We start from the raw sequence: 19347 nt of genomic DNA, 5'->3' as shown, positions 1-19347 counted from the left end.
TCTGTTAAATTTATTCTGCATGTTACTAATAAACAAACTAATCAATTTAAAAGCAATAAACATAGTTATCTATCTCTTTTGTTATACTTGTGAAATTACACTAACTAAATTTATTAAAACCAGTTATATATATAACTGGTTTTAATATATATATATATATATATATATATACTACACTTCATTTCTAATAAATGTTTTATAAATATTTTGCGTATTTTCATAGTATATACGTTTTACCATAAGTTAAAAGAAAATTCCTAGTTTGTACGTTAAAAAGTGTGCGAACTAGGAAAATATATATATATATACATATTTCTTATTTTGTAAGAAAGATATTCTTATAAAATAAGAAATATGTATTTCTTATTTTATAAGAATAATTATTTAAAATGTCTGGCCCTGCCAGCAGCTAGCTAGTTGAACAAACAACAGAAGTGAGATTCAAGAACAGTAGCACATTTGGGCTAAAACTGTATAGCAATACTTAACACTGTATCCAGAATTCTGAAGATATGCTGTTTTTAAAAATTTTGTCATTTTACTGTTGAGTGTTGTGTATTACAAGTGCAAAGAAAATTAAAAAGATTATAAAAATTGTGTCAGGAATGAGGAAAAGCAGAAATTGATGAATTGTGGACTTATTGAGAACATCCCCCCCCCCTAAAAAAGTCTTAACAAACCGTCTAGTACCCTCTTAAAACTGAATTCTTTCAAATTTTCTTTAATCTAATTGTTTTTCTTTAAAGGGCAAAAGTTTTTTTCATTAACTGTGATGGTACGAATAAAGCTTATAAGATAAGTAACAACCCTCTATATTTTATTACAAAAATGGTTTACTAATTTTAGTTATTGCATTTGATTAATATAATACATTATGTGTGTGTGTATTTCATTATATGTGCGAGTGTTATAACTTTATTATGCTAATAAATTCCTTAAGCACTTTTATTGTCACCTTTTTAGCTTCTGTTTATTTTCTCTTTATTAATGTCTTTTAATTTTTCATTAATTTAGATGTGATTATAATTCACCATTTAACCAAGGCGAAAATCGTCCAGCAGGACAACGTAACAGAGATCCTTATAATGACATGAGCAGACCATCAAACATAATTCCTTTGGGTAGGTTCTCCAGAGGTTTACGTGCTGGCGGAGGTATGGGCCAAACAGGACAAGGACATTGGCAAGATAATAGGAACAAAGCCCAGAATCAAAGGTATGTGCATTTCTATAGTATTTCCTGTTACATAATTTTACTACTTCAGTTTATAATGGTCTTTTTGTATCTTTCCATGTTCATTGTTAATCATGTTTAGAATTTCATAAAATAGAAAAATCCAAGGAATGCGTGTTTGTTGGTGCTTTGGTTAATCGTTACAATTTTTGCATATATCCTAATTGCTTTTCAACAATTATAAGTTGTTGGAGCACTTGCATAATTACTTTTCTACTAACTTTAATTTTAAAACCTATTTAAAGACAATCTTTTCCTAAAATATCTGACTTTCTGTGTTGATTTAATTTGATTTTTGGATGCCTGATTTCTTCACAGTAATCATATGTTTTTACCTGTAGCCAGTGTTATGATGAATTCTTGAATTATTTTATTCTTGATTTTTCTTAATTCATTAAATATTGTAGGTTTCTTTATCAAAATATTCATTTAGCATTGAATATGTAGGTATGGTAGAATTTTATGCTAAGCAAATTGCGCTGATTTTCCTAATGAAACTTTACAATATAAATTTCTGAAAAGCCTTTGAAAGCTTATTTTTAAAGTATTTCTTATGTTTGTATCATAAAGTTCAATAACTATTTCTTATTTTTTTTTTTTGTAATCTAATAGTTGCACTCTAACTTACAGTAATTTTCAGTCTAGTAAATTAGTGCTGCAGAAATTATTATCAAACTTTTAAAATTAAGAAAGGTTATGAAAATTGAAGGAAAACTATTTCATTTCTTTTACAATAGGAGTTTCGCAATCTTTTTTAAAAGTCAAAAAAGATATGCTAAAAATTTTTAATTGCTTTTCCTCTCTATTTTTTTACCTTTTTAAATTAAAATTCTGAAAGTTATTATTTGAAGTATTAAGATCAATATTATATTGCCAACATAAATCTAATGACAGTTATTAGAAAGATGTTCAAGTGTTGTTGTTGATGCGTTATTACATTTTACATCCCACAACTACTAGAATTCTTAAAAATAACAGCATTCACTATCACTATTAATCTAAAATATTATATTCATCTAAAATATTATTCTTGGCAGTTAGTCACAGAAAAGGTACTTAAATTTAAAGAAAAAATTCTTAAATTTAAAGAAGAAACAGTTCTTTGTTGTTTATTACATTCATATTTTACTTCTTTTGCTGTACATCTGAAAATGTTTGTTTCTTTCATTTAAATATTTTTTTTATATTTAAACTATTTCAGATAACGAATCCTTTATAAAGTTTGAAATAAGTAGTTGACAAATTCAGAATTTAAAGATTCTTAAGGTATGCATTCTGAAGATAACAGAGTTTGAAACAAAATTAATAACTTTAAAAAATCAGGAAAAATACTAAAAACATAATATATAAGACTTTCACTGATTTCCAGTTTTATTATAACAAAAATTTAGCTTCCAAGCCCTTTAATATTACATATTGCTGCTAACCGTGGTTTTATTAGATTATATGGTAAAAGTGGTTTATTTGTTGGTTAGTTGTACAACTTTGGGATCCTGTAGTAGAAATCCTGCTGACAACAGAAAAATTGATGCAAATTGACAGTTCAGCAGCTCTTTCAACCTTGAGTTGTTTTTTTGTGTTTCTAGTTTTGTCTCCTGGGAAATTGCTGATTGACATGCATTTTCCTCTTCAAATATGCAATCCCATACATTTGGTGCAATTAAACATTAAGCATTAAGTTTATATTACCGTATTTACGCGAATCTAATGCGCATCGTTTTTGGCCAAATGTAGTACTCAAAATTGGGGTGCGCATTAGATTCGATGGCGCATTAGAGTCGAGTGCAAAGTTCGCCGATGACGTCAACCAAATTTAAATCGTAACAATGGATTACTGTATTTCTCGACTACATTTACCGTTACATTTATGGTTGACACATTATTGCATAGAGAATACAAACTGTAGAGTACGTAGTCACGAAATGGCGGGCAAGCAGAGAAGAATGTCATATGACGCTACTTTCAAACGTAAAGTAATTCTTTATCCTGAAAGAAATGGCAATAGAAAGGCTGGGAGAGAGTTAAACGTAGCTGAGAGCAATGTTCGCTTGTGGCGGCAACAGAAATTGACACTGTTTGCAACTAAAACTAGTAGAAAGAAATTCACTGGCCCTCGCAAAGGAAGACACCCTAAAATTGAAGAAAAAGTTTTGGAATTTGTACGTGAAAGGAGGAAGAATGGACAACCTGTGACTAGTAACACTATAAGAAATAAAGCAAAAAGAGGAGGCTGAAGTTCTTGGAATACCGAAACCAGAGTTTAAAGCTAGCCGTGGATGGGTGGATCGGTTGATGAAGCGGATGGGCTTATCTCTAAGACGCCGTACAACAATAGGCCAAAAGCTTCCTGCAGATTTTGAGGGAAAACTACTAACATTTTAGCGGTATGTCATCACACTTCGGAAGGAAAAGAATTTTTCAATGGGGCAAATTGGCAATGCTGACGAGACGCCAATTTGGTTTGATATGCCTCCTAACTACACCATTACATAGAAGGGGACTAAGGAAGTTATCATCAAAATAGTGAATAAAGACGTTTACTATTAATCACTGATTGTAGAAACTGTTAGCCAGATAGAAATGTTACGATTTATTTCATGTTCATACTTTACGATATGTACCGTATATACGGTAGTGGTAATTAACAATGATTGTTTCACATAACAATAGCCCACTAATAGGTTAATTCTATGTTCTGCTACTTCATGTATAAATTTATTGTTGTATAAAATATGGTATCTAAATTTAAATAAAATTATCATACCATTGATTGATAGTTTATATACAAATCCATTGTTGTATAAAATAAGATTCAATAAATTCCTCATACCATTGATGCGCATTACATTTGCCAACAAAAAATTGTTTTATTATTTAAAGTTTTAAAATGGGGATGCGCATTAGATTCGCATAAATATGGTAATTAATATTATTATATTAATTATATATATATATATATATATTAATTAAACATTAAGCATTAAGTTTATATTAACATTAAACATTAAGCTTATCTGTCAATGCAAAAACAGATTCTACCCACAAATGTAGACTTTTTTTTTTTTCTTTCTTTTTTAAAAATAATTGCTAATGTTGCCTTAAGGATGCCACCAAATGCAGAACTTTAAAAAAATTTTACTTGTACTTTCTACTTTTAAATCATGAGTTAATGCTGTGTTCAAAATTGGTACTTCCACACTGGAATCTTTTACTGCTTCTACTTGCTTGCCTGCAATGTAAATAGTAATAATCTTTTGCAGGAGATATTGAACTTTTTTATCCGAATGCTTACATCTTTGTAAATGCTTAGAATGTACATTAGTAATAGCCACATTGTGTTTTGGTTTACTTGGCATGGTAACTTTCCGTTTTACTTGAATATTATCATTTTGTTTATTTGATCTATCAAATTTATTTCACCTATTAGGACAGTCTTTAGCTAAATGTAAACTGCTACTATACATGTAAGATTCTTGCAGTTTAAGCAAAAATTTTTATTCATTTATCACTGAATCTTATCTCAGTGCTGGTGGAATATATTTAAAATTCTGATTGAATGAATCACAATAACTGGTTCATTTTTCACCTCATATCTCATAAAAAAAATCTACTTTTCAAAGTGAAATAAATATCATATTCCTTTCCCAATTTTTCTGTACATAGCCAACTTTCACCTTTTTGAACTGCAGTGTGAGATGCCAAATCATTATCCAACATTTAAAAAAGTTTATATGAAATGATTAAGCTAATCAAAGGATCAAAATAGTAGACATTTTTGTTTTTACAATAATGTATCCAACATGATTTTAAAGAGAAGCTAACTGCAAATGAGAGTTTTTCCCATCAACCTTTAAGCGTGGAAAAAATTTTCTAAACACATAATTGATGATGGTTCATATTTTTAATAATTAAAAATTTAATTTCTTGTAATCTTTCAAAACATCTTCTTTAATACAAGGTAACCAAAAAAGTTCTTGTCGTTTCTAATATGACATTAGAAGAGTGAACCCCAACATAAAAATAGTCGCCAAACATGGCAATAATGTGGTTAGGATAGGAGTCCAGACATTGACCAAGAGTATAAAAGCATATTGCATCGGTACTTCAAACATCGACTGCATCTGTCATGAGGCATGAAAAACATCTGGCATGAGGGACTAATAAGTTAATCCACTTCAACTTTAGCATAAAAATCATCTTATTTCTTTGCTCATTTATCACTTAGAGAAAACTTTATGTTAGTTTCAGTAAGGACATCTCTGACAGCAAAAGGATTACTGCTGGCATCTCACAAGGATCAATTTTAGGCCTTATCTATTTATTTTACTTGGCGGATTTTCCTAAGGTCCATATCTGTGATAATCATTATCTTGGCTGGTACGCGGATGATACCATGCCAGCAGTCAAATCTGTGAGAATGGAGCTTGCCATCCGTAAACGGCAGGATCTCATGCCGCAGATTGAAACGTGATGCACCAATTGGCACATTGTTATAAATACCCAGAAATCTCAACTGTTAATCATCCACAGAAAATTCTCCAGAACTCCTATAAATATTAGATTAACTCTTCTTAGCACCGAAGTTCCAATTGTAAAAAAGGCAAAATATTTGGGCATTACCTTAAATAATAGACTCACCTGCTCCGATCACGTGACTAACAGGAAAAGAAGAGCTGTTGGTGTTATGGCACAACTTACGCCGTTCATAGGCAAGTACTCATGCTTAGATCTGCCAAAAGAAAAGGCATATTTATATTGCCATAATTAGGCCTGTGTTTACCTATGTTCGCCGGCTTGGGCCGCCTATACTAAAAAGGATGTGTCAAAATTACGAGTCCTGCAAAATAGATACAGTCAAAAGTCGATAATCCGGATTCGTCGGGACTTTGGCGATTCCGGATTATAGATCATCAGTTTAAATCTGGTAAGATGGCACGCAGAAATTATAAAATTAAAAATATGAAACCGTAATTTATGAAATAAAGAACAATTATGATCTAAAGGGTATCAAAATTTACAAAAAAAAAAAAAAAAAAAAAAAAAAAGCTTAATATTTATTTGTTTACTTTATTAAACATTTCTTTCAATGTAACTTGTTTTGTTTTTTATGTGATAATACATTCTCTTTAATTCTACAAACAGACATAATTTCTTGTTCAGTTACAAAGTTCTGCTGTTCAAGTCGTATAATTGCTGTGCCTGCCGACTAATTTGTCAATCGAAATTTTTTCATTTTCAATAACCTCTGTCACTTTGCTATTGGAAGCGAATTATAATGACGAGGAATTTGATTTAAATCGTATTAAAGACGGAGTACATCGAGATGAAATACTACATTTAGTAAGGAATTATAAGCCAAATAAAATAAAAACATCTGCCCTGAAAAATAAGGATAGTGCTGACAGATCAACTTCCAATTCATTGTGCGCCACGGCGTTAAAGATAAACAAAGTTTAGATAAACAAGCGTTGAAAGTTTAGATAAACAAAGGATGCCTTTATCCGTTTTTTTGCAGGGCTCACCAGCGGCCGAGCGGTAAAGTCGCTGAACACTGGTAGTTCGGTCCGAGGTTCGAATCCCGCGAATGGGCTGGCTGCTTGAGCGTTTTCGTGGTTTTCCCCATGTGTAACGTGTATACGAGCCAGTTTCCCTTAGAAAGTCCTCCACGAAGGCATCCCTCCCCTTAGGCAGATAGCTCTCGAGGCTTTGCCATAATCACACACACACATTATCCGTTTTTTTGCAGCAATTCCACTTTTTGTTTAATGAACTTTGAAACATACTTTCACTTTGTAGATCCTTTACATATTAATAAATATATATCAGAAATTCTATTTGACATAATCGAAAGTTCAAGCTTACTTTCATAAAATTGCTCTAACAGTCTGCAAAAAATAATAAGCCGGATCCAATTCAAAGATTAAGGAACAACGCAATCTGCAACATTAACTGAAATAGATAATTATATAATTTTAGCTTAGCTTATACCGTCCGTTATACATTAAACGCGCACTCATAAATGTATTTTGCACATGCACACAAGCATATTCGCAGACATAAAGTCTTACGCGCATGCGCCAATGCGACACATGCACAGAAAGTTTGTAGCTTTGAGGTCCGGATTATAGATCATTCCGGATTATGGGTGTCCGAATTAACGACTTTTGACTGTATTAAGAGCCATTACCAAAGCCCACTATTATGTCTCAAACAAGACATTGTGGACCACTACTTGCACAGAATGAACACTAATTTTTTCACGAAGGCACAAAATTATACACACATGCAATATTTGAAAGTCTTTGTTTATTACGCACTCAGAGAGCAGCCATAGAAAGTGATAATAGTGAAACATGTGCTGAGCTTGCTGCACATTTTCAGGTATCTGTTGAAGTGATCAGACTCCATTTGCATTGCATAGGAAAGGTATACAAGCTGAGCAAGTGGGTACCTCACCCACTGTCCGATGCAAACAAGCAACAGCATGTTGCTGCCTGTTTTTCATTGCTTACTCAGCCCCGCAATACATCCATATTTGATAGAGTACTCGCAAACGATGAAAAGTGGGTCCAGTATGACACATCCATGTGTTCCTGACATTGGTTGTCACCACAGGACCCTGTGCCTCACACTACGAGACCTTCTCTCCACCCACGCAAGATCATACTCTGTATGTGGTGGACTAGTCGCCAAGTGGTACACTAATGAGTTCCTGCCAGTGGGCCAAACCATCATGGCAGGCCAGCAGTTGGAATGTGTGCATCAGGCACTGATGCATAAAGAGCCAGTATTGGTCAATTGTAAGGGTGTACTCCTCCTCCATGACAATGTGTGGCCACATGTGGCTCGGGAGGCCAGGGACACCATCCAGTGACTGGGCTGGGAGACACTACCCCATTCATCATACTCCCCAGAACTTGCGCCAACAGTACTACCACCTTTTCCATTCCCTAGACAACCATCTTTATTGGAAATCCTTCAACAACCGGCCAGACCTCAAAAAGGCTCTGAAGGACTTCTTTTTGTCCAAGACTCCCGAGTTTTACCGCGATGGCATCACACAGCTAGCCACTTGTTGGCTAAAGGCACTGGATGCCGATGGTGATTACTTTAGGATTAGAGATGATTATTATTTGTTTTTCTTTCTGACTGTTTAAAACCGCAATAAATTTTTTGGTTACCTTGTATGCAGAATATTAGAAGATTCAATCAATTTAAGTAAGATTTCAGATTTAAATTCATTTGGTACATTCTTGCCCTTTCTATTGAATCAAAAAGTAAGTTCCATCCTTCAATCTTTTTTAGGTACAGGAGTCGATAATGTCTGTACAGCTTTCAAAAACTTTTCTGATGAAAGTACAGTTTCATTACTACTTTCAATTTGTAACAAATGCAATTTTGCAATTTCCTCCAATTTTTTGCTTTCTTCAATCGCAGTATTAAATTCAATGAAAAAAAAATCTATTTTTCAAGTACTCTTAGAACATAAAAGTTTATCTTTCAATTCTACAACTTTTAAACTGGAATCAACTTCTTCATTGAGTTCCTTGAAAACTGAGATCAAATCTCTTTTCTTTATCTATGAAATCCAATCACTTAGATTTGCTCTGGTTCTTGTAACATATGATTGTCATGCTTGATAGGATGGTGGAGATATCACATCCCAGATAAATTGAATTATAATTATATTATTTATCCGTAAACATGACTTTATACACAGGAATATTTACAGATGTTAAATGAAATACAGTTTAAGGAAATAACCGTAGATTAAAAATTTTTTAGCTCAGGTGTTATCTCAACACTATAAAATTGTACCAGTCACACCGGCTAAAAATCAAACTCAAACTTGGGTGCGAGCACCTTACCGATCATCAACTGACAGTCTGTCTCCCATTCTGGCCTTTCGCCGCAATAAGGAGGCAGTTGATTTGCTAACTATGGAGGGATCAGGACAGTTATATCTTTTCCATAACATTAATTATAACTACAGAATACAACAGCTACCTTTCTGTATGCAAGAAAGCAAATGAGGTGCTGCGTATTTTAAGAAAGCTTTGCCGTACTAAAGATTAAGAGGTAATGACTGTCAAAGCCTTGCAAATTTCCCATGCAAAAAATTATTTACGAGCACACTATTTGTCATTACATGAAAATCTTTCTATTTCAATTCCAGAAGTTTAAGAATTTTATGACCATCATAACAGATGTAATAGAAACATACAAATTTAAGATTAGGTTACATTAAACCTTAGAACAATTTCTTGGTTTGAAAAGCTATAATAGTAAGGAAGTGTAATGAGCCCACTTATTCATCATGTTTTCCTATGCTTAAGAGAGCAACATTGAAGAGACCCATGAAGGGATATTGAAAGAACTTGTATAGGAAATTTTCAAAATTCTTAATTAGAATTCATCTTAATTAGGTTGAGGTTCTGAATAGTGCAAACCTTCATATTACTTACAGGGACTGAGCTCTGTTTATTTATCATAAGAGGATTCATTTCTCTCAATTGCTTAAACTAGTCAGCTAACATAAATTTTGCAATAAAAATATTTATATGTAAAATAAATTTATTTAATTTAAAGAATATGTAAAAAATGTATATATATATTTTATCATACCAATCATTTTTAAATCTGCAATTTGGTGACTTCAGAATGTCGATTGTAAATTTTATATGCATTTGTGAAATCCTACAAATTAATTAGATGCTTATAACAAAATTTTACAAAAAACACATGAACAGTCCTTACATCAAAACTTTTAAAGTTTGCAGCAGTAATGTTTTGTAAGCAACAAATATTTTATTTGTAAAAATAAAAGTTTGATGCGTTGTTTCGTTTAGAGAGAGATTTTTTTTTCACTGCAGTGTAATGAAATTATTTTGCAATGAGCACCTACATACATATCTGGATTCAAAGCAGATAATAAAATCAAGGTAAGGTCATTAGCAAAGTCCTTTAAGTTTCCTTTTTATTATTAAAAGGAATATAGCAGCAGATAAAAGTAAGTCTTAAATAGTTTTGTTATAAATTGAATGAATTTGTATATACTAGCTTAAATGAGAGATTATCCTTCCTCTCTAAAGGTTTGCTCAACGTTGACAACTGTAGTAAAGTTTTAAAAATACTTACCCAAAGTAACTGAGATAAATAAGTCTGTGTGATGAACAGTTGTTGATTTTATTACAGTTAAAAATAAATAATAGTTATAGGTAAATTCTGCATGTATTTATCTCTCTATATTGCTTATAAATTTTTAAAACCTGAATCATATTTTGGTATGTATGATCTAAACAGTTTTTCTGCCAAGGCTTTGTGAAGTTATTTATATATAGCTTCTTTCAGACTTAATTTTTGACTTGAGGTTTTAGTAATTAATATTATTTAAGAAACTTTGTCTAATTGTGTTAATATTTATTATTTGGGAGATTTGAAATAATTATAACTTAGGCTCAAATGAATGTTAGCTTTTTTATAAATTTGAAGCATTTTGCTCAAATCTTTCCAAAAAACAGCATGACTAAAAATATCTTAATAGTTAATTATTTAAAAGATAAATATAAGCCAAATAATTAAATAAGATAGCCATTCAGATTATGGTAGTTCAGATTACATGAAACCTTTTCGAAAAAATTTATAAATTTTGATAAAGACAACTATTATGATTTTTGAATGTGAATTCTTAAGCATTTTAATAATAGAAAAAAAACTCAGTGAGGTTTAGAGTACAAGGAGCATGGAGTCTTTATACTCTATGATGCGAATTTTTTGCAAGGAAATTCCCCACTATAGCTTATTTAAAGCCTGAGCAAACACTGGTACAGGTATACTACAACTTCTGTATTATTTGCACCGAGTGAAAATTTACTGCACTATGCCAAAACACACTAAGGCTCTTTTAAAGGAAAGGATGCTTTCATGGAGGACATTTTATTGGAAATAGCTTTGTATTCACTTTACATGTGGAGAAAACCATAAAAACTTCTATGCAGCCACTGGTTCACTAGGACTTGAACCCTGGTTGAACTATCAGTGTTTCTATTGATGGTTTGAAGACTGGTCTGTCGCTTGAAGAATCTTTGTTTGGAAAAGAACACCACAAAATTGTTCCTTCATCTTAAGAATGAAATCAGTCATAAGAGTGGAAGTCTAGGAAGTTTGATGTATGGTAGACACCACGTCTTACAAAATGATGGGAGGATTCTGTTGAATATGTCTCTACTTTTTTTGCAATGCTGATCATTGATTAAATTCCAGTTGCGAATGTCATGGTTTTTACAATTTTAGACTGCTGACTCATACAAAACTCTTATTCTTCTCATCACAGCATATGCAGGTAAGAATAGATAGATATTGAATCAATATCTTACATGAGTGAGAAACACTGGTTCCATGTCATAATATATATATATATATATATAGCAATGTTGCTACTATTTAAGTTCCAACCCACATATTAACATGTTTGCTTCTGTATGGAGCCATGTAGTTTGCTCAGAAACACACACACATGAGGGATATCTGGTAGAGGCATAGTCCCTGTATAATTTTTCAGTGAATCTCATAGCAGCGTAAGTAGTGGTCTATAAGAAGCTAAGACTCATATTTGTGAGATGTCTCAGACTTTTTAAAATCATATTTTTGATTAAAACAACCCTTAATTCTCATATTGGAGTTAGTTTGAGATATTACTCTGCAGAATTGCACGTTGGAATGAAATTAATTAATAAAATTAAATTGTATACAACTTCTAAAACTGATGCTTTTACATACTATCTAAAAAATCAAATGTAATTCAGGTCATGTAACTTTAAACAATTTTTTCAGGGGCAATTTTACATATTATAAACCATATCCAACCTTTAGAATAAGGAAGAATTAGTCATTAATTATATTTGAAAGATTTCATGTTATCAAAATTTCATCATGTTCATAATTCCTGCCAGTCAGAAGCATGGTGCTATTAAAAGGACCAAAGCCACTGTCTGAAGCTTGATTAAATTCATTTCTTAAACAAGAATTATAAGTATATAAACTAATCATTTAAGGGATAGTTGATTGTGCAGTTAATGATTAAAGAAACTATCCTATATAGGTTTAAGGTAAGTACAGGTTATTTTGATGTTGGTGCTGTATATCAATCACCTGGATGTTCTGAATAAATCTGAGTAAAATGCATTTTAAAGTCTCACTTTTCATACATGCAACATAGAAGTTCCCCTTCCATCCCAATTTTTCAACAAACTGAAAATAATTTTAATCATTTTCACAGTGAAATTCTATTTCCTCACAATTTATAGTCATTTTATTGTGAGAAATATTTCATTTATTTCTAATTGAATTTTTCTGCATTTGTAACCATCTTGTAATGCTTACCATGACTCAAATTAACATTTTAAAGATTTTGATACATTATTAAGGCATTTTATTTGCAGAATATTGATAAAATGGCATGCTTTTGTAATTATTTTGAGTAAGCTAAAACAAATATGTGAGTAAGTGAAATTACATTCAAATGTGTGTACTTAAAAAGTTTCATATTTCTAGAATCAAGTTTTTACAAATTACATTGATAATTTTTTTAAAATTTTTTTCATGAATATTTACAGAGTATATTTTTTCATTATTAATTTCTGCAGCTTGAAAGAGTTCAAGAAGAAAAAAGATTTTCCAAGAAAGCCATATTTTTTTTTTTATCTGCAAATAGTGATATTGTCATAATGCTACTGCATTAAAAATAATCAAGCACCATTCCCTACCATTTTTTTAACCCAACATAAGCTACTTGTAACTACAAAATATTGTTAATAGTAAATATTTTTCATTTTCAAAAGCATTCCCTTTTTTTCCCCCTTTCTTGTTTTTGCTACAATGAATTTATGATATTTATCACAGCAAATGAAACAGCCAATTTAACAGTTCTATAATGACAAATAGAACTGTTTCAACTACCTCTTGATTTAAAGTATCATTAATTGAAAAAATAATGCACATATGATATAATAAGCGAAGATAATCCAGATAAATTTAAATATAAATTTTGTTTTCATTAACATCAGAATTACTGTGAAAATTTATTATTAACAAATCACTGTTAATTCCCCTTTAGCTCTTTTAATAAATGAATTAGGAACTTTAATATATGTTTAGCAATAACAAAGTCTGAGTTTATAATTGATTAAAGAAATATCAGGTTCATGTACAAGTTCTTGAATTTTATTCCCTGGATACTATGAAGTAAGTACTATTTGGCTGGTTAAACTTTATTAAAGTTTATATAAGTTTGTAGATCGTTCAAAGTTTTAGGTTCTCTCTCTCTCTCTTTTTTTTTTAAGCATACGTATGAGAACTACTGAATTACAAATGAAAAATTGCTTCTCAGTGTTTTAGTTCTCTAGTTTACAGTTGAATATTTAAGTGTATTTTATGAGACAGGCTTTCTGCTGCATTTTTACAGAATATTTTATGCAAGTAGGAATTGCAGCTTTTTTAGTTTAGATGTTAATTTATCCCCTTTAAAATATTAGAAATTAATATATTACATTCTGAGGTAAGTTAAAAAATTTTGATAGTTCAATTACAGTAACTTCTGTCTCATAATGAGTATGTAAAATTTATTACCAGTTGTGTTTCAAAGCTAACTAGGAATGTCTGAGTAAAAATAAAGGTAAGAATGATTTCTGAAAACATGTGCAGCATTTTATTAGATGAATATTTATGGAAGATTTTTATATTTCCAAGTTTTTAGAGGTAAAAAACAACACAATTTAAATGTAATAAAATACTGTGTTCAGCTCAAGTTAAGTAACTTTACGATTATGGTGAAAGATTTCATAACTGCAGTTCAACACTAACAATTATTTATGTACTTGATGCAGATTTTACTGCTAGTGCAATACTTCCAGTCTGGAGAAGTGAGAAAAGTGTCTCCAAGAAGGCTGTAGATAAGACTACAGAACTTTTCAAATATAAATATTGATGATATAAAAATGAACAATCATTCCTACCCTAAACCCTGCCTTGGGAGCAGAAATAATTGCTAACAAGTATGCTATTTTTACTTCTGTGATTAATTTCCAAAATTTATAATTTATGGTTTAGATTTATCACACCTGGAACTTCAAGCAGAGGAGGCGGACGCAGGGACATGAATGCAAGGCACAATCGGTCATTTACACGATAGTGCCAAAGACTTTTATTTTAAAATGTGAACGGGTTGCTGACATAAAGAACTGTGAAGATGAAGAATGTCTTTGAAAAATGAGTACATATCAGTAGTAAATAAAACTGCTTTTCGTGTTTGCATATCTTTTCTTTTTTGTAACAATATTTACACACTCATTTATCAGCATATGCTTGTATGTTAAAAGTGTTTTATTCAGTGCTTGAAATGTTTACCGAGGTTGCTAGAGCAAACATCTGTGATTTTATATAAAGTGACTAGGAACTGATGTTTTAATTAACCTTTTATTAGGAGCTGAGATAGTCCAGAACATTGTCTCATATGTTACCTGCATTAAATAAAACTTAGGAAATTTTAATCTACTGTGGAGATTTACAGTTTACTGCTTAATGATGAGTGGCAAAAGCTGATGCCTTGTTTTTCTTTTTCTTCCTGCCTAAGTGCCTTAAATAAAAAGTTAATCTCTATAGCCCAATGGTTAATACTGAAACTGTGGGTACATTTTACTCAAAATTAACTTTTTTTTACACTTAAAACCAGTTATGCTTGTCATACAATCATCTAAAATTTATGAAAAGGACAGATTAATTTCAAGAAATGCAAGATAAATTTAATTATTACAAGACTGGTCATTGAATTAGAATGTATTTATTTACTAAATGCATGTACTTTTTATCATAAACAAATAATATATAAGTAGAAAACTTCCTATATACCAGTGTGTTCTTTTTTAACTATTAAATTAAAAAATTAAAACCCCCACATCTTGACTGAGTTTTTTCCTCTTACACTTTTAAATTTATGCTATCTGAGCTTTGTTCAGGAGTGGTGGTGGCAGTAGTACTTTGTTGTGGTGGTACTAGAGGTTTTCAGTTTTTGTTTAGATGGTATGCATTAGTCAAAAGGTTGAGAACCGCTGCTATATACCATCTCCAAGGAAGAGAAATTCAATAAAAACCATGCATTATTAAAAGGGAAACAAAATTTTTAGTCAGTATTTTATATTAGAATTTTCTAGAACTCTATGCTTTAAAAAAATGTTAAGAAAAATCCTTAATTGCAAAAATACCAAAATTAAAAGTAAAACAATTTTAAGTATTGAAAAAGTAGCTATTATTATGGATCGCAGATTAATTGACTTGTCAAGGGGAACAAACCAATCTACTATCAATTAACAACAACTAAATAATGTGGGAGTGTTTCATCTTTCTTCCAAGTAAGGATCAATTGTATTTTTGCTAGAGCCAAATCATACGTCACGAACAATACTCAATCAATAGAAAGACATTAGCCCATTTAAGCCAAAAGAACTTTCATAAACAAAATACATTAGTAAATAATCTTTTAAGTTGCTATACAATTAGTTCAGCACAAGGTTTTAAGTTTGGTTATGTTTAAAATTTTGTGACTGAAGATTAATTACTCTACAGGAAAGGACAAACTTTGAAAGTAGGAGACTGCAATTTCAATTGCATGCTAGACAACACTAAAACACTATGCTCAGGGGCTATACAAGAAGCTGTGTTTTATTTTGCAATTTTACCTGTTTTGAAAATAACTTCATGTAATACCAAATACCAGTATTTTATTGTAGCATGAAATAATCTCTGGTAACTATATGAATTAATAAACCTTTTGGTTTGAAAAAACAAAAATTCATAAAAAGGGCATTAAGTATATTGCCAGAAAAATAAACCTTATTGCAAAATTGAATAAGGCACCTAATAGGTGGGCCATCATTGCCTCCTATGAAGGTACAGACAATTTACATACATGCCTTCTCCAGGATTCAAACTTGAGCCCTTTGGTACGGCAGTGAAAGTTACTAACCACTTTCCAATCTGGGAGGCTGACAAATGAAATCAAAATGGAAAGAGAATTTTCTTTAGAAATTGGTGTTGAATATATAGAACTTTTGAATCTCTATGATTAGGACCTCATGCTCAATATTTTTGGCAAAACAAGAAGCTGTCTCTATCTTATGCTTAAAACTGTAATGATTTTAAAATTAAAGACTGGAATCTTAATGAAAAGATCCATGAAGTCAGCAGTTAGGAAAAAGCAATAAGAATAATTAGAAAGGGTTAAAAATATTTATGTCAAAAAAGTTCTTTGTCACTTCAAAGTTCACTGCATTATTTCTTCTAATTTTCAAATACTCTTCAACACAAGATCCATCAGTTGTGTATATTAGTAATCTTAGTATCACGCACCGTTTTCATAAATTTAAATTTTCATATTAAAATAATCTGAATTTTTTAGCAAAAATTAAAAAAAAAGATTTATTTAAAAATTAACATGGAACTTTTGTTTATTTCCCTCTATGTCATTTTATACATGGAATTCTTTGATGTGCATTGAGAGGGCGGCAAATGTTCATTTCAACCCTCTTTAATTTTGTATTAATGAAAAAAAATCATCTTGACTTCTACCAGTGATCTCAGAATTAATTACTAGGTAATACTGGAATAATAATTTAAAGAAAAATGTAAGCATAATTCAAGATTTTTGTGGCTACAGATTATCTTACACAATGAAAGAAGCTAAATAATAGTTTTCATTCTCTAATGCATTTAAAGTTACATTTATTATGTTGCATTTACACTATATATATATATATATATATTATAATTGCAAACCTTTTATATTTATAGTTCTTTTACTTTCAGCGTAAAATGCCCAGTTTTAAGCCTATATTAGCACTCAACATGCTTTTCTTTGTAAAATCAATAATTTTTTAGCTTTTAAAATGGTATTTATTATACTAAAAATCCTGATTTTAGTATTTAAATTTGATTTTTAAAAAAGGTACACCTCTATTCCTTTCAAACAAATACTAGTCTCATTATTAAGCCCTCTCCTAAAAGATTTGAATATTTTAGATACCCCCCCCCCCAAAAAAAAATGTCCACTGTATTTTCATATATAAATTGATCCGTGTATAAGCCAGAAGTTTGTTTTCTTCTAAAAAATTTACTCAAAATTCAAAAGCTGTATGTAAGTGCAAATGGGGAATAAATGCCTGTAACCTTCAAACATGTCACCATGAAGGTAAAAATGTTGCCAAGCAGGTAAAATGAGTAGAGCGCTTGGCTTATTTGATTGTTATTTTCCAATCAAATAGCTGTAAATTAAAATGCCAGATGCCAACGATAGTAGATTTAAGTCTGATAACCTTATCTGAAGCTAGCACATTTTCCCATTAATTTGTTATTTTATACACTGCCCTTCAAAAGTTAAGGAACAGCATGTTTTTTGTGTCTTAATTTGAGAATGAAGCAACACAGAAACAAAAAATTGACAGGACATGTTCACTAAACAGTTCTTTAACGAATGTGACATAGAATGTTTCTAAAGTTCAACATAAACATAAATTACAATAAAAAATTGCACTGTTGGCAGAGAAATCCATTCTTGGAGAAACAGTATATCACAGTTTTCTGAGGAAAAATCGGGTGGTAACATTACGAAAATGGGTATTAAATAAGGAATATATCCACTCTAGCTGCACTACATTGGCAGCAATGATGTTCCATGTTGTCAATTAAGTTGTTAGTCAGTGAAATGGGAAGCAACGACCAGACAAGGAGAAATCCAGGTTCGTCTAATAACTTTAAAGGAGCACTGAAAGCAGCAACCTGTCTCTCAAATTAGTCCCAAAGAGGCTTTATTGGATTCAGGTCTGGAGATTGAGTTGGCCATTCCATCTGTTCCATATCATGACCTAAAATATTTTTCAGCAACCGGAACTCAGTTGAAAATTGTCGGCCATCAAAAGAAATCCAGGACCAATAGCAGTGGCAACACCTTCTTAAACACAAGCCTCCCTACTGAACGCTCATAGTTTAGTGACGTCGCAAACCGTTGGCCTTCTCGATGAGGTGCGAAAAATCGCCCCTAAACCAAGGCCATCTAGATGGCATTAGCAAGTTAGGGGAATTTCGTCCTTGGTCGTGAGAAAGCCCGTGAACCAAGTCTCCTTAATTTGATATTGATATTTTTTTTTTCGATTTCAATCCTGCCTTTAAAGTGCTGTGTGCCGTTATGCTGAGAAAATTATTGTGACGGTTCTAAAGTATCAGTATATAGATTTCCTGAGCAACAAGATGTATTACATAGATGGTTAAAATCGATACCGCTAGAAAATTTTACCATTTCGAAGTATTTTCGGGTAAGTTAAGCCTAACTTGAAGTTTAAATTTATTAAGGTATTTGCTTCTACATTTAAAAGAATGGATACATTAATATTAAAGAATTTAATTTTTATAGAATACATTGTGTAATTATGTATTGATTAGTATAATTATGTATTGAATTATATGGTTAATAATTATGTATCGAATTGTATGGTTAATAATTATGTATCGAATTGTATGCTAAATATTCACTTACTTTTTAAAATGTCCAGATTTTTATTTTTTGATTAATTTTATAACTTAGAACTTTTAACTTCATACGTATATGGCAGCAAATGAAATTATTTAGCTTAATATTTAATATATTTTGAATAATAATAAAGAAACTGTGAAGGCAATAAATATGCTTATAGTTTTTTAAATTGTAATATAAAGCGCACAGTTTTGAGTAAAACAAGAAATAATTTAAATTCCTAATGCATGAAAATTCAAATATTATTAAAACTTATGTCACTAAGAATCCTTTTCTTCCCCCCCCCCTCCCGAATGGGAGACAAACACACATATGCTTGCTATTACCTGTTTTGCTAAAATATAAATTGCATTACTAGAAATCCTACTTTTATTACTTTAAAATTAGTAATTAGGTAATTATAGTAATCTGAGTGAGCTTTCATCATGTCTAAAAAATGTTAAGATACCTGATGATTTAACAGTTGTGATTAAAGAAAATAGTATATTTTTTCTCCAGATAAGCACAGAATTTGCTCCTTTTATTTCTGCATCAGT

General features: G+C 31.0%; 1 protein-coding gene across 2 annotated transcripts in view; it reads left to right on the top strand.

Annotated features, from left to right (window-relative positions):
- Positions 1-14544, top strand: part of vir (VIR_N domain-containing protein) — a 199863-nt gene extending 185319 nt beyond the window's left edge. For both annotated transcript variants that reach the window (XM_085815021.1, XM_085815020.1), the window contains 2 exons: positions 1015-1215; positions 14341-14544. In XM_085815021.1, the coding sequence (XP_085671147.1) occupies positions 1015-1215; positions 14341-14422 (283 nt within the window). In that variant the 3' untranslated portion in view covers positions 14423-14544. The remainder of the gene's footprint in view (positions 1-1014; positions 1216-14340) is intronic.
- The last annotated feature ends 4803 nt before the right edge of the window (positions 14545-19347 follow it).

This window comes from Stegodyphus dumicola, chromosome 4 (assembly GCF_044657685.1).
Source record: "Stegodyphus dumicola isolate Sdum_Otavi_A_Nest chromosome 4, ASM4465768v1".
NCBI classification, from domain to species: domain Eukaryota; kingdom Metazoa; phylum Arthropoda; class Arachnida; order Araneae; family Eresidae; genus Stegodyphus; species Stegodyphus dumicola.
The sequence above is the reverse complement of the archived record's forward strand: the minus strand, read 5'-3'. Positions and strand labels throughout refer to the sequence as shown.